We start from the raw sequence: 14,575 nt of genomic DNA on the forward strand, positions 1-14,575 counted from the left end.
AGCCACTTCAACCCTCCTTCTTAGATCATTTTCTCTCTGTGGCTCCCATCCTGTGAACTCTGCCTAACTCAAGACGTGATGTGGTCTCTTCCAAGAATTCTTCACAGAAATTCTTGGATACCCAGTCTGGGCATGTAGCATTCATTTTCAGTTGGTGGGCTGCTTTTATGTCTAAATGTGAAAATTGAAATAGAATAAACATGACAGACGCTCAAAGTCTCAACACAGAAGAAATGAAGGTCTTTGCAGAGCAGAAAGCTTTATTTATCACTGTGCAGCTCAGTCATAGGAACCAACATAAAAGGCAATATCTGCATGAAAAGAAAGGCGGTATGATGATTTCTTTCCATGCGAATTTGTAAATTGGCCTACCTTTACTAACAAAAAGCTTTTGTTCTAGGAGATGGTTCACATCATCATTTCACTTCATATCTCGGAGAAAGAGAAAATGAAGCCTTCATCAGAGTATACTGTCTTCTCAAAAAACTTGCACAAACCTATATTATGGCTAAGTTTACTTGCTACATCATATTTTAATTTGGCTGTTAGAGACAATATTTCAATAATCATTGAATCCTTTCTGGACTTTCATGACGCCATCAGACGTGGTTGCTGAGTGATAAATGACCCGAGGCTCCATGACAGTGCTGAGACTGATCAAAGGACCCAATCACTCAAGTGAAGAGCCAGCTGCATCCATTTCAAAGTCTAGAAAAGAACTGAAAGCTTGTCGAAGAGACATCATTTAAACCAATTAGATAGATTTAGGGGTCTCAAACAGAATCTACTTTAGAGACATGTATCCTCAGCATATCTACATTTCAACTGAGTAAAACAATCTCATGTTTACTTAATCTCTGTTTTGTAGATGATCCGAAAGAGTGCGGGAGAGTTTCAGATGCTTTGGAAATCCAGAATATTGAAAAAAATAATGGAAGTGGCAATAGTAATTTTATTTCGTTCTCCGCCTGCCTTTCATGATAGCAATTGCCTTTGGATGTGTTACACTTTTGAAGTCTCATCTCTCTGATCCGTCCAACTTTCCTCACTGTTCCATTCTAAAGATGTGGGTTTCCATGGCGACAACTCCTCTTTGCAACACAAAGAGATGCAAGATAGCTTAATTGGTCACTACATCCATGAACTCCATGTCCTGTATATATGACTCATTGTGCACTAAAGACCTTTATCTACAAGACCCCACGTCCTGAGAGTACAGTGGCATATGTACGGCTTTGTGTCTCGATATTGAACAACACTGCTGTCATCGATGTCAACTTGTTAGGGCTAGGTTTAGTCATTTTTGCCAAAATCTCAAACACCAATATGCGCTTTCCTTTTACCCAAACCTGTCTTGCCAAAAGCCACCCTCCTTGAGCCTGGCTAGCTTACCAATCATTTAAGAATAATAGAGAGAAATAGATGACTAACTCTTCCTTCACAAACCACCACTATTCAAAAGGTCATACCTATTTGGATCTAGAGTCAGATCACAGGCAACTTCATCCTGACAGAGCTCCCGATTAATGCCAGATTCATTATTGTAGTGTTCATAATGCAAATAACATTATAGCGGTGTCTAGAATCCTGCTGACTCATACACACATATTGAGGAGATGACAATAATCATAGTTCAGTGAAGCATCCTGATATAAACCTGTGGGCTATAGTAGTTTTTTTTTCCACTTTTACTTTAAGAGAACGTGCTAACTTACTTACAATGACCAGGGTTAGGAGGTTTCTGTCCTTCAAACCCTATGTGAAAATGACAAATAGATACAAATACACTGGGTTGACCTGCAAAGCCAAGACACAGCTAATAAATTAATAATAAAATAAATATAGATGAAGTTGCTTCCTGAATTCCTGGGATGGATAGCTCACTACGCTGTCATTGCTCGACCCATGCTTTAAAGTCCTTCTTGGAGCTAAAAGTGGAAAAAGGAGTCCTGTGGAAGAGCACTGCAGAGGAGCGCTGTCATTTGGCTTTAGTCTACATGATGGAGCACGTAAAGCCGCAGCACTCTTTCAGGAGGGTGAGTCCTGTCTTGGTGAGGGGCGAAGACGTCTGCTGAGCCCGGGTGGGTGCCCTTCTGGTTGGCATACCTGTAACACGGTACAGTGAACTGTGTTGTATTTATGTATTGCAAAAGACATCTACATCTGTGTGCACACATACATACACACACAGCAAGATCAATCACTGTATACTGTATAAATAAGTTCTGATAATTAATGCATTTATGGCAAAGATCATAAGTGCATATCCTGATGCATGCTTAATCAACCAACTAAGGAAATTCCTCAGAAACTGATTCTGTTCATCTGGAAGAAGCGAAACCCAAGTGACAGCAGAATGCAGGTTTCCCCAACTAGCTAAGACTGAAGAAGTCATTTGGACGAAACATTTCTCCCACTGAAAAACGCTGCATCCAGATGAACAGAATCTATTTTTTGGGAACATAAATACATACATTCTTCAGTCAGGTCTAAAGCACAGTCTCAGCACACCCATTTTCCATTTTATCAGTCGATACTTTCAAAAAAGACAACATTTCAGCTTTCATGACTGAATACCTGTCTTCTTCAGATTTCTTGGCAATTTGGACTTCAGAAAATCTGCCATTTCTTTATCTTCCTCTTTCTCCCTGTAAAAATGAATACACATGTAATACTACAATTACAAAGTAAAACACAAAAAAATGACAAAGCTGTTATGACCTAAATTTCCCCCTGTTCCAGGAATATTAAAAAGAAAATCTTTTCCACAGGTATTCTTTCATTATCCGAAGCATCCTTAAAAATCAAGAAGGCTGGTTTTTACTAAAGCAGAGAGATGAAACATCCTCCCCAGACACCCACTAAATAAGCGAGCTAATGCACCTCTGGCAGTTAAGATTTCCTGGCAAAGGTTTCTATACGCTTAGTGCATATTAGTGAATGTCGCAGTCTCATTTTGTGTTATTTGAATACAGCCCAAATGCAAATAAGTGTATATAACTTGGATACTTGCAGTGTTTATTGTATATGGATATATATCATATGTATTTAAAAGTGATATCTAATGAATTATATTCAGTTATATTACTATTAATGTCTCAAAGATAAAAACTCTCGGGTAAAGATCACAGAGAGATTTCTCCTGTGATAAACAGTCCTGATTTTATAAAAGTAAAGTAAAATAACAGAAGAGAGAGCTTTATATTTATGAGCATGGACAACGTGGCCTTGGGCGCTGTCACATGCATCCTCTCCTCTCTGCACCCATTAACGCACTGCCGTTCTCCTTCTTCGCGGCTCTCACCTTCCCAGCAGCCCTGCGGCTATTTCACAGCATGCCGTCAGCTGCCAGCAGAAAGCGCTGCTCAGACAAACTAACAGTGTTTTATACACTGTGAGATCAAACCTAGAAAACATGCTTATTATTCTACACGTGGTTGTCCACTCGCAGGCAACGTTAGATTTCAAGCTATGCAAATTAAATGTGAAATGTTTGAACCTGTGAGGATGAATATGCTACTCTGGTAGCAAATTCATCCTCACAGCAAAGCATCTGGGTCAACATTTTAAGATGCATTTATTTTCTATTGCTGCAAAATGGACAAACTGGAAGTCGATTACAGTAGATCTCAAAAACAACATGAACTATTTTGACCTATGGTAAGCCTGCTTTAAACTAATAAGCAATGATGATCCACTATGTGTCATTTCCACATCAGTTGGCTCATTAAACCTATTTCTTTCTTTCTTTCTTTTATTTTTTTTAAATCATCAGGAGCTCCCCTTGCAGAGCTCATTGATGCACCCTGACACATCTTTAATTGAAATGGCTCTCTGCTGTGCGCTCTGTGGGACCCTCTCTGGCAGCAACGCGCCTGAGGAAACATTCAACTTTTTTCATGGGGAGCAAAAGAACTCCTTTGTGGAGACATGCATATTTTGGATGCTGAACTGAGAGAAAAATTTATCAGCATTAGTGACTACTGAGGAGGTGCGAATCTGTGGCTTATCAGTCATTATGAAGATTTTAAGGAGGGATGAAAGATGAAAAAAAAACCATATCAAGCTTTTTTCCCTGCATCTACTTCCATGTGATCTGCATATGCATTTGGACTGCATTTTTAATGATTCACTCAGATTTCACGTGTGGAAGTGACCAAAGAACTCCAGTCTAGGCCATCTGTAAATCACTGAGATGAAAGCACACCTGAGACGTTCAAATTCAACATCATCCACGAGGAAATCTCTGGTCTCTACCAGCTTTTGGATCTGCTGTAGCAGCTCTTCCTCCTTCTGCCGGTCATCATTGGACTTGTCATTATCTGGAATAGCACGAAAGAAGACGACATCAGGACTATGTCCCACATTAGCTACTTTGAGTAATATGTTACTGTTTGTGCACGCAGATGAATGAACAGCTAACTATAATAACGCACATGCAAAAATTTTGATTGATCCTTCAGTTGACTTCAATCATTTATAGTTAAGAGTTAAAATGAAACCTATGGAAAAAGCAAGTCAGTATAAAGGCCAGAAGCAAAGGAAACACTTTATCAAGATCTTTAAAACAATGCACCTAACATTGGTTGAGTTCTTGATCAACCATCAGTGGCTACGTTATTTATTGTAAATTGTTTGCTTCATCTGTTAATAAAAAACAGCACTGCAGAGCAGGTTTGGAGAGTCGGATAAGATGTCCATAATTATTTTTGCATCCCTGTTGTTTACTTCCACTTGTTTATGCTAAGCCATAATAAAACTTTTAGATAAAGCATGAATATTAGAAATTTCCTGTCCAGCTGTTTGCCCTGGCTCTTTATGCTAACGTAGCTAAGCACTTGCTGGCTTCAGCTCCAAATGTGTGGTAGTGGAATTGATCTACTCATTCTGTTCTTGGCAACAGAGTGAACAAACCTATTCCCCAATATGTCATCATGATTTTGTTTGTTTGTTTGTTTGTTTTGGTCCAATAGCAGCAATCATGAACACCCAAAGGACTTCTACCTGGTATGGACACTAATTTGTGAAGCTCCTTCTTCAGACGAGTAATCTCTTTGCAGAGCTGAATGTCATCCATCCTGTTCAGGCATGATGGCGTAAAAGAAACACATGCACACATAAACAGAAAAAGAGCACTTATGTAAGCACTGCAGATGATGAAAATCACAGCACTTTTTACACTACATGTTCCAACATTACTTGTCAGTAACATATTTTGTTTTTACTAAAGGCTTTTTCTTGTTTTTTTCACATACATATTGCTTCATCCATATATATTGTTAAACAGAATTCATGGTCAGTAGTTTGCCAGGGTATAATGGTTAGGGTTATATTATTTAAAGACAAACCCACTTAAAGAGCTTATTAGACAAATACAGTTCTCATGTAGCCTGGGATAAAGACTAGTGACTCAGAGAATTGATTAATTCAGTCAGAGAAAGGCTTACTAATGGGACTTTACATCATCATTTAGCAGCAAACAGGTATTTGAAACTGATAGTGTCTCTGGAGTAAAAGCAAGCACTCAGTGCAAAATCCTCCAGGCTCTCCAGAGTTTGTGCATAAACCTTCATCCTGCCCCTGAATGTTCATGATGTTCAGCAAGGCCATTACCATCATTACCATCAGCAAGGAGTCATCGTTTGTAATTACCATCTCACTGGGAAATGAGATAATGACCTCATCAAGACATATGGACTTCTTAAGCAACCATTTTCTGTCATGGCAAAAAATAAAAAGAACTGTGCCTGCTGAACAAAAAACCAAAAACATCTTCACCATACACGAAGCACTACTGAATCCCTGGTTGCCATGTCAATAAAATGAGAAAGAGAAATATAATGTGGTCATCATTATCGTCTGGCCTCAACCCCTGCGAGACGCTGTCGATGACCCTTAAAAGTAGATTTATGGGGATGGACGACCGTATTCAAGAGTAAATTCTTGCTTCACTCCTGAATAGGAAAAAAATGAAATTCAAACAGAGAAAGCTTGTTATTGATCTTATATTTAACAAAGGAGGTGACACAATCTTTCTGAGCAGAAATCCCTGAAGCAGGTCTGAGCCAGATAGCCGTTCTCTGTTTCAGTGACCCTTCACAGAATCAGTGTGAGTGGATCATTACTGATAGTGAAGAGGGATGGAAGCCCCTCCGTGCCTTGCTTGTCAAGCAAGAGGCCATCGCATGAACTCTGTATCCTATGAACAGACTTTTATTACAAACCACACACATACACACAGAAAAGGCTACACACACATTCATACATATTACACACATTCATCACTGTCAATAGAAAAAGAGACTCAACGCCACACTTGTCTACCTGTTATGTCAGATCCCATCCTTACATGAGCATCTGATAAAATGGCCAATGGCCAAGAGATGGCGATTTGGAATGGAAACGTAACTTATTAGACAAATAAATAAATAAATAAATAAATAAATAAATAAATAAATCCTGGTATTTGTTTGCATGAGGACCCCTGAAAAAATCTGCTTCAGATTGCTACTCTAGTCTACATGTCCTCCTTATCCACTCTTTCGGTCTTTCAGTCTCCCATTTTTCCATTCGCTTGACTCTTGCTTGCTACTCCACACACGTCACTCCTCGCATTCCCCCTGCCATCTGAGCAGGGCAATTGCCTATCTTCCAGAGGAGTATATGAATAAATATCCATGTATTAGCCAGCTTTGTGGAAGCTGCAGTGGAGCCATTGAAATTGTAATGGGGGTAGTTTAGGGTGTAGCTGATGGGAATTACAGACAAAAAAATTAGAGGAATTATGCCTGAGGTTTTATTTCTGAAACGTGTCCTAAATGATTACACTGCTCTTAATAGGGAAAGCATCACTGCAAATATTATAGGTTGTTTAATTTTTGCACTCATTAAAAACTCTGAATCCTTTATCTTCTTCAGATTTACTACAGAATCTACAAGTTGCCCTCCAGGACTGATGAAGAAAATCAAAAAATTGATTTCAAATAACATTGAGGTGCATTTGAAGCATCTACACTAAAAATGTACACAGTCATCAAGTTTCAAAACTGACTTCTACAAATCTAATTTAAAATTCTAGTACATCCTAGTAAGTAAATTCATGCCACTCGATCAATCAGTTAATTTTTTTAGCAACATTTGAAGGGTAAGTTTGGATAGATTGCCATGGAAATTTGGTTTTAAAATGTTTATGCATCAGCAAAAATAGGCCCTAGATTACAAATGCATGTTAACGTAATATTAGCATGATAACAAAGTGTCAACATCACGCTCAAAGGCAATCCTAACCACATCTCAGGCAGACCATTTTCAAAGCTGTGCAGCTTCTGAAAAGAGCCCAAGATGGATATTTACACTCATGCACCACTGTGCAACCTTCTTGCTCTTATTTTTCTGCTTTGCAGAATACAGAAAGTGCACATTCTTGAATAAGTGACTGCTCTCGGTGCAAATTGTGGCACGATGTACAAAACAAAAAGTATATAAATAACTTTACATCGTCCTCTTTTTTATAGGCTTACCATTATACTCAGTGTAATTATCTATTAGATGTAGATTTAAAAAAAGACCCTACTTGTCAATTGTAAGGTTCGATTTCTCATTTTTACACACCTAGTGGTAAAGATTTAACAATAACACAGTTGGATCTCAATTTTTCATGCATTAATTTTACCTTCTGTTGTGCAATTTTAAGCATAATAATACTGACAAAATAAATCATCTGCCAGCTCAACTAAAATCTAACAAGCAATGAATTTTCACACCCACAGCAAACAATGATTTTAAGTCCTCACATGTATCTGAGCTCTGACTCTCTCCTAACCAGGACATCCCTGATCCTCTCAATCTTAAAGAGCTCCCCCTCGATGTCATCCACGGTGATGGTGGAGTCTGCCATGGACACCACGTCGTCCTCTGAAAGAGAGACAGCGAGAGACTTAGTCTTTCTGAACGTTGGACAAAAGACCACACACTGGAAAAAAATACAACATTCCTAACAAGGCATTTAGATTATAGACTCTTCAGTAGGTTAAAACAAGCCACACACAGATTAGTGATGTGTGCACACTTTTGAAGATGATCTACTGTGGCATTTCAGAACCATAACGCATATGAATTTGCATTTTAAACTGTATAAACAGCTGCAGCAGAAACTGCTGCTAGATGAGCAGAAGAGCAGAGTGTCACAGCCAAATTACCATGTGTCAGCAGCTGGCACAACTTGCATGGCTGTCGCCCCCACACACACATAACTGCATACACACAAACACTTTAATTGCATGATGCGTTGGGCCAGGAAGTAAGGCAGTAAAGCTGTCAACCCCTTCCACTGCAGTTTTGTTTACACTGCCATGTTGTGCTGTACAAAGTCTCTAACTGCCTGTCACAATGCATAAAGAAAAAAAAAACATTCTATTCCATGTTGTTATATTTAATGTTTATTAGTAATATTTCACATCATTTTTTAATTTTGCAGTTGCCTGCTTTTAGAATTTCCACATGTGCTGTTCATAAATAAAATTTACAATCTGTGGTATGTGACTATGTGATATCCTTGTTTTGCATAGACTAGAATACACGTACAACATTTAATACTTTTGTGTGTGCTGTGCTTTAAAGACATTTAATAATTAACTGCTGGCCGCAAAATAACTTACAATGAACGCTAATAGGAAGGAACAATGAAACAATTCTCAAATTATTTTTACAACATGCTGAATTTGTGGCATGTTGTAGCACAGAGATCCTTGATAACTTCCAACAAAAGCCTGATGGCTGATATATAAATAAAAACTAAATAAAGCACGGCTGTGAGGAAAAACACTTTAAGGGTGTTTATTTTGCATAGTTTGCCCACCAGAGGGCATTCTGCAACTTCCTTGCTGGCCACGCTTGTGGAAATGTAAACATAACAACCAGTTGGTCTGAGTAAATGGTCTGTAGCGCTTTACTTGGTCCTAAGGACCCCAAAGCGCTTTACACTATACACAATCATCCACCCACTGGTGATGGCAAGCTACAGTGTAGCCACAGCCACCCTGGGGCGCACTGACAGAGGCGAGGCTGCCGGACACTGGGGCCACCGGGCCCTCTGACCACCACCAGTAGGCATCGGGCGAAGTGTCTTGCCCAAGGACACAACGGCCGACACTGTGGGAGCTGGGGCTCGAACCGGCAACCTTCCGATTACAAGACGAACGCCCAACTCTTGAGCCACGATCGCCCCATAGCCACAATCGCCCCCAGTAAAGTCGCAGAGCTCTACCATTTTATTGGCACTTGTTGTGACAATAAAACAAGTTAATTTTTGAATTGCACTGTTATAATATCTTAGCAAGGAGTCATATTCAGTATCTTATTATTACTCCTATCCTATTCCAGTGTTTTTATAAACATATAATAAATATAATAATAAAGGTTATCTTATAACTAACATAATAAATGTTGGATTTCAGGTGTCTGAAAGAAATAAGAAGTAATTGGCCAACATATCAGCTTGTTAAATCACCAAATATCAGTACAGGTATCAGTCTAAATAATCTGACATCTGTCAGGCTCTAGATTTATCATAAGAAATCAACTGTTAAAACATTAACCCACAATAAAAAATTGCAAAACTTGCTGAAAATAGACACAATCTGTCCCAAAGCATCCAGAAAATTTTGTGTGGTACAAAAAGACAGTACTTCATTGAGAGCAGCTGCTGTACACTGTGAGCAGCAGAAGCAGCTTCACTGAACTCAACCAATAAGCAGCTGCTAATTCAAACATTAAACTGCAACACATTTCTATCAAAACATTTATTTTAGCATGTAGATCAGAAAACACAGGGAAAAACCTAATACAAATCGAAGCTGACCTTTTTAAAAGTAGATGGCTGAAGACCGACAATGACAGCTACTGTGACTTTATAACTGAAACAGGTCACCTCTTGTCTTGAGTTGTTCCTTTTATCAGTGTAGCGGTGCTGGACACCTGTCACTTCCCTGCAGCGAGCAGCCTTACATTACGGGCTGAGAGGAACACAGCCAGGGAGATACCACTTCTGACAGTCTGTCCCTGTTACCTCCCGAGGTCATTAAAGTCTTTCTATATACACACCATCACTCAGTGGAGCTTTATTATGGAATCTCTATTCAAGCCTCAATTAGCCCTGGGGTGGGGCAGAGCTGTCTAGGTTCAAAGTGCAGTAAAAACACTTATTCTGCACTAGTCTGACAAAAAAGCAGAATAGAAATTCAAACTCCAGGGTGACTTCAGGGTAAAAGCATTAACCATACTTCACGATAACTGCAGGTTTACATGGACTCACATTGCTATGAAAGATTAGCTTGTTTTGTTTTGTTTTTTGCTGCATAAGAGACATCTGTGCGACATCACAGATGTGCGACTGGTCTTTTGTGTTTCAATATAATCATTTTTTCCCCCAGCAATTTGGTTCTACTGTCTTACTTAAAAACTGTAAAAACTAGAAATTTGTGTCATGAGGTTTCAAGAAAAGCATTTTGACCTTTGAGCCAGTGTGCTTTCTCACTTTATTTCCAACTATAGAGAATAGGAACTACTCTGACTGTCTATGGAGCCAGTAGGCAATTAGCTCAGCTTATAGCTAACACTTGAAGCGCAGGGAAATCAGTGTTTAACTGAAGCAATCTGTTTCAGTCTCTTTACCTGCTGTGCCAACTGTGCTCTTCTTGTTATCAAAATTACAGACATGAAATGTCTGCAGTAAAAAGGTGACAATGGATTGTAAAAAAAATTAAGTTAAGTGTTCAACCTGTTTTTTCATCTTTTTGACATGGTCACAGCAGTGTGTGCATTTTTCCAAACAGGCCATTAGCTTTAAGTTAGAAAGCTTTATTGTGGCATGATCGGAGGACTTCACACTTAGTTTTGGGGGTTTAGGTTTCAGTTAGGTGTAGGTAAGTGTTCAGTTTTGGTTCTTAGATGGGATATATAAGGTTTAGATATGGGGATTAAAAAGTGTGTTATTATGGCATAGAGGCAAGTGAAAGAAAAACAAAATAGTCGCTAACAGGACACAGCAGAGTATTTAATCAGCTGGTCACCTGGGTTTTACATAAATGAAATTCACTACTCTGCTGAACTTTCAGAAATCTACACTCCTACCTTGAGAGCTTCCCAGTCTCTCAGTCATTTTCAAACACTGTTTAAAACCTACTTATTCTCACTCTCTTTCAATTCTAGTTGAACAGGGTACTCTGACTTGTATTAACACAGCCTTATTTACTTTATTTGATCATTTTTAGTGTATATTTACTGTTGATGTAGTGATGTATGAATACAGTACAGCACTTTGGTCAGCTGACATTATTTTAAAATAAGCTACAAAAATAAAACGGACTTGTCACAAAAAGACATTGCAGCCACTTTGAAGATAAATATTACAGACAATTCACTACATGTATGCCTACTCTGGTGTTGGCCAGAGGGGCCGATGGCGCGATATGGCAGCCTCGCTTCTGTCAGTCTGCCCCAGGGCAGCTGTGGCTACAACTGTAGCTTGCCTCCACCAGTGTGTGAATGTGAGAGTGAATGAATAGTGGAATTGTACAGCGCTTTGAGGTTCTCGAAAAGCGCTATATAAATGCAATCCATTATTATTATTATTATTATTACTCAAAAACTCGCTGAAGCTTCTTTTTTAAACACGATTATGGATTTTCCTATCTGGGTTAAACACTATAATGTGTCCTGATGTCGTGGAAAACTCTTGGGTTGCTTTTGTAGTGTGCTTTGGGTCATTATCCATTTGCACTGTGAAGTGTGTCCAGTTAGTTTAGCAGCATTTGGACAAATCTGAGCAGAGAGTATAGCCCTGCACACTTCAGAAATCATCCTGTTACTTCTGTCAGGAGTCACATCATCAAAAAACACTCGTAACCTGATCCCACTGGCGTTACAAGCCCAAGCCATAACACTGCCTCCACCATGTTTGACAGATGATGCGGTATACTTTGGATCAAAGATGTACTTTTCTTTTTGCATCATTATAGTGCAAAAAAGGACTTCTTTTCAGAACTGCACAGTGTCTTTTACATTTTTTCCTGACAAAACCTAATTTGGTCTTCCTGTTCTCATATATAAGCAGTGGTGTGCACCTCGTTGTAAACCCTCTGTACTTCCATTTGTGATCGTGGGCCTTTACAATGGTACGTCCACCTGTTGACTTGGTTAAATGTTGTGAAGTTTTTTTTCTCAACCATGGAAATTTCTCTGTCACTATGAATAGGGATTTTCCCATCTGTTTTTAACACTGTATCGTATCCTGAGGTCAGATCTATTATTACATGGGTTGTTAACAAGTCAAATGCACTTTGAATTATATCAGTAGACACAATATGCTCTGCTGCAAAGGCTCTCTAAGACAAGTAATTTTGCCACTGAGCAGTTATGACTCATCACTCGACTTCCTTTACACCTTCTCTCCGTTCTCTCACTCTCACTGCTAGTGTTTCTCATCTGCCTTTGCTTCGCCTCACTCTGTATCTCTCCTACTCTGCCCTGCCCTTCTTTTCATCTAAACCCCTAAAGATGTGAATTAAATTATGAGCTCAGTTTTACTCTTTTCTTTGACTCCAACTTTCTCTCTTACACTGCCCTGATACGTTCTATGCCTAATGAGGCAAACCATCATACTGACAGACAGATCAGCCTGATTAGAGACCCCAAGGCAAACACAGAGGAGAGAGGGGTGGGAAAATCATTTAGTTTAGAGGAAAAACATAGAGGGCTTAACAGAGAGTCTGCAATAAAAAAAGACATTACAATAAAAAAATAAAAATAAAAACAGAAATGCTGCTAATTAACAGTTAAAGTCACTTTCCTTGAAAATAAATTTTCACTTGCCTTTTTTTCCATTCATTATTTGAGTACTAGACTGTTATTCAGACAAATCAAGTCACTGGGCATTATTAATGATTATTAAAAATTGAATTAATGTCATAATGAGGCATAAATGAGTTATCTTTTTAGTTACTAATAGATGATGCCAGCGTCCTGCCAAGACCCACATGTGGGCTATTATTCCTTATTTGAATAGCTGGTCTCTAAGTAACCTCACCTTACTTTTAATTAAGCAAGGAAACAAACAGGCACACACACACACACACACACACACACACACACACACACACACACACACACACACTGCCACTCAATAGACACCTGTGGATTCTTGACATTTTCTGAGCTGCAGCTTGTTCTGCTACTGGATAAATACATTGATCTGATCTATCAGTGCTGAAAACACTCCCAATTAATTGTTAGGGCCTATTATTGTGTGTTTTACAAATTTACCCATATATTTAGATTACATAGTTGTATAAACACAAGAAATAAACTTTACATAATGCATGTTTGTTAAACGAGGAACGTATGCTAATAAGCGCAAAATGATATAAATATATTCAAAGACAATGCTGTTTTTTAATATGCTGGATACATTAAATTATTACATTTAATCTGTTTTTTTTCCTTTTGTGTGTGTACAAAGCTAATGAGGTCACCACAAGTTCACCGAACAGTTAAGACAGGAGATACTATTTGTAGCAATGCAATGCTAATGAGAACATTTCACACTAAAACCAGAATGCACAGAATTTAGTAATGCTGCAGTAAACTCAAAACACATACACACTTAAGACGTCATTTAAACGTGACTGACACTATCGAAAAGTAATTATAAACCAGCAATTGTTTACTAGATAACCTGCTTTGTGGGTGTCTCTGCTCCATTCAGTGCGCTCCAGTGAACCGTACTGATGCTTCTTATCCATCGGTCCAACAGCTGCTCCTCTATTCTCTGTGCTTCCAATCGCAGAGGCTGGGGAACAGCAAAGACAGCTACAGGGGAGGGTCTCGCAGTTGTTGTGCTTCATTAAGTCATCGCCAGTCAGTCAACAACCTGCTGAGGCAGAGACAGCGAGATGCTTCAGTGATCTCCACCCGCTCCGACAGGTGACGTGTGTGTGCGCGTTTGCAGCCTGCTAGTGTTACTACCTGGTCAACGCAAACGCGGATTGATAGCAAATAAATAGCGTCATCTGGTGGCACGTCACAGTGGGTTTATCATTGAAACAATCGATATGTGATTGAAGCCCAGACTTTTAGATTAAATTAAATGTTTTAGGAATTACAACAGTTCCCATAAATAGTTCTCCATTTTCAGAGGCTCAGAATTAATTGGACAAGCAAACATACTTTCAAGTGCATGGATCATTTTTATTTCTTTATTTCCTGGTCATTAATTCCAAAAATCAGTTATGCTTATGTTATGTCTTCTGCTAAATTCTTATTTGGTCTTCCTGTTCTTGGGTATGATTAGTGGTTTTCACCTTGTTGTGAACCCTGTTGTTTATTTCCATGAAGGCATTCATTCGTGAATGAAGGCGTCTCTTGACTGTAATGATGATGATGATGATGATACACCTACCTTCTCCTCGTCTTGAGTTTTTTTTTAGATGTTATGAAGTCTTTTTTCTTAACCATGGAAATAATTCATCATTTCAGCTGCCTTTTGTGGTCTTTCAGGTTGTTTGGTGTTGCTGAACTG

At 38.8% G+C, this 14,575-nt stretch overlaps 1 protein-coding gene across 2 annotated transcripts; it reads right to left on the bottom strand.

The window, feature by feature from the left end:
• Positions 1–281: 281 nt before the first annotated feature.
• Positions 282–14,057, bottom strand: pik3r6a (phosphoinositide-3-kinase, regulatory subunit 6a). Of its 2 annotated transcripts, XM_082537880.1 has the most exons (7): positions 14,023–14,057; positions 13,733–13,930; positions 7,794–7,914; positions 5,005–5,078; positions 4,208–4,322; positions 2,578–2,648; positions 282–2,106 (listed from the first exon to the last, which is right to left on the bottom strand). In XM_082537880.1, exons 2-7 carry the CDS (start codon positions 13,899–13,901, stop codon positions 1,994–1,996), a joined length of 663 nt encoding a protein of 220 aa, XP_082394006.1. In that variant the 5' UTR covers positions 13,902–13,930; positions 14,023–14,057; the 3' UTR covers positions 282–1,993. The 2 variants fall into 2 exon arrangements, with proteins under 2 accessions (XP_082394006.1, XP_082394005.1); XM_082537879.1 differs by lacking the exon at positions 14,023–14,057 and having other exon boundaries at positions 13,733–13,984.
• Between the last annotated feature and the right edge of the window lie 518 nt (positions 14,058–14,575).

This window comes from Aulonocara stuartgranti, assembly GCF_965226115.1.
Source record: "Aulonocara stuartgranti genome assembly, chromosome: 6".
NCBI lineage: Eukaryota > Metazoa > Chordata > Actinopteri > Cichliformes > Cichlidae > Aulonocara > Aulonocara stuartgranti.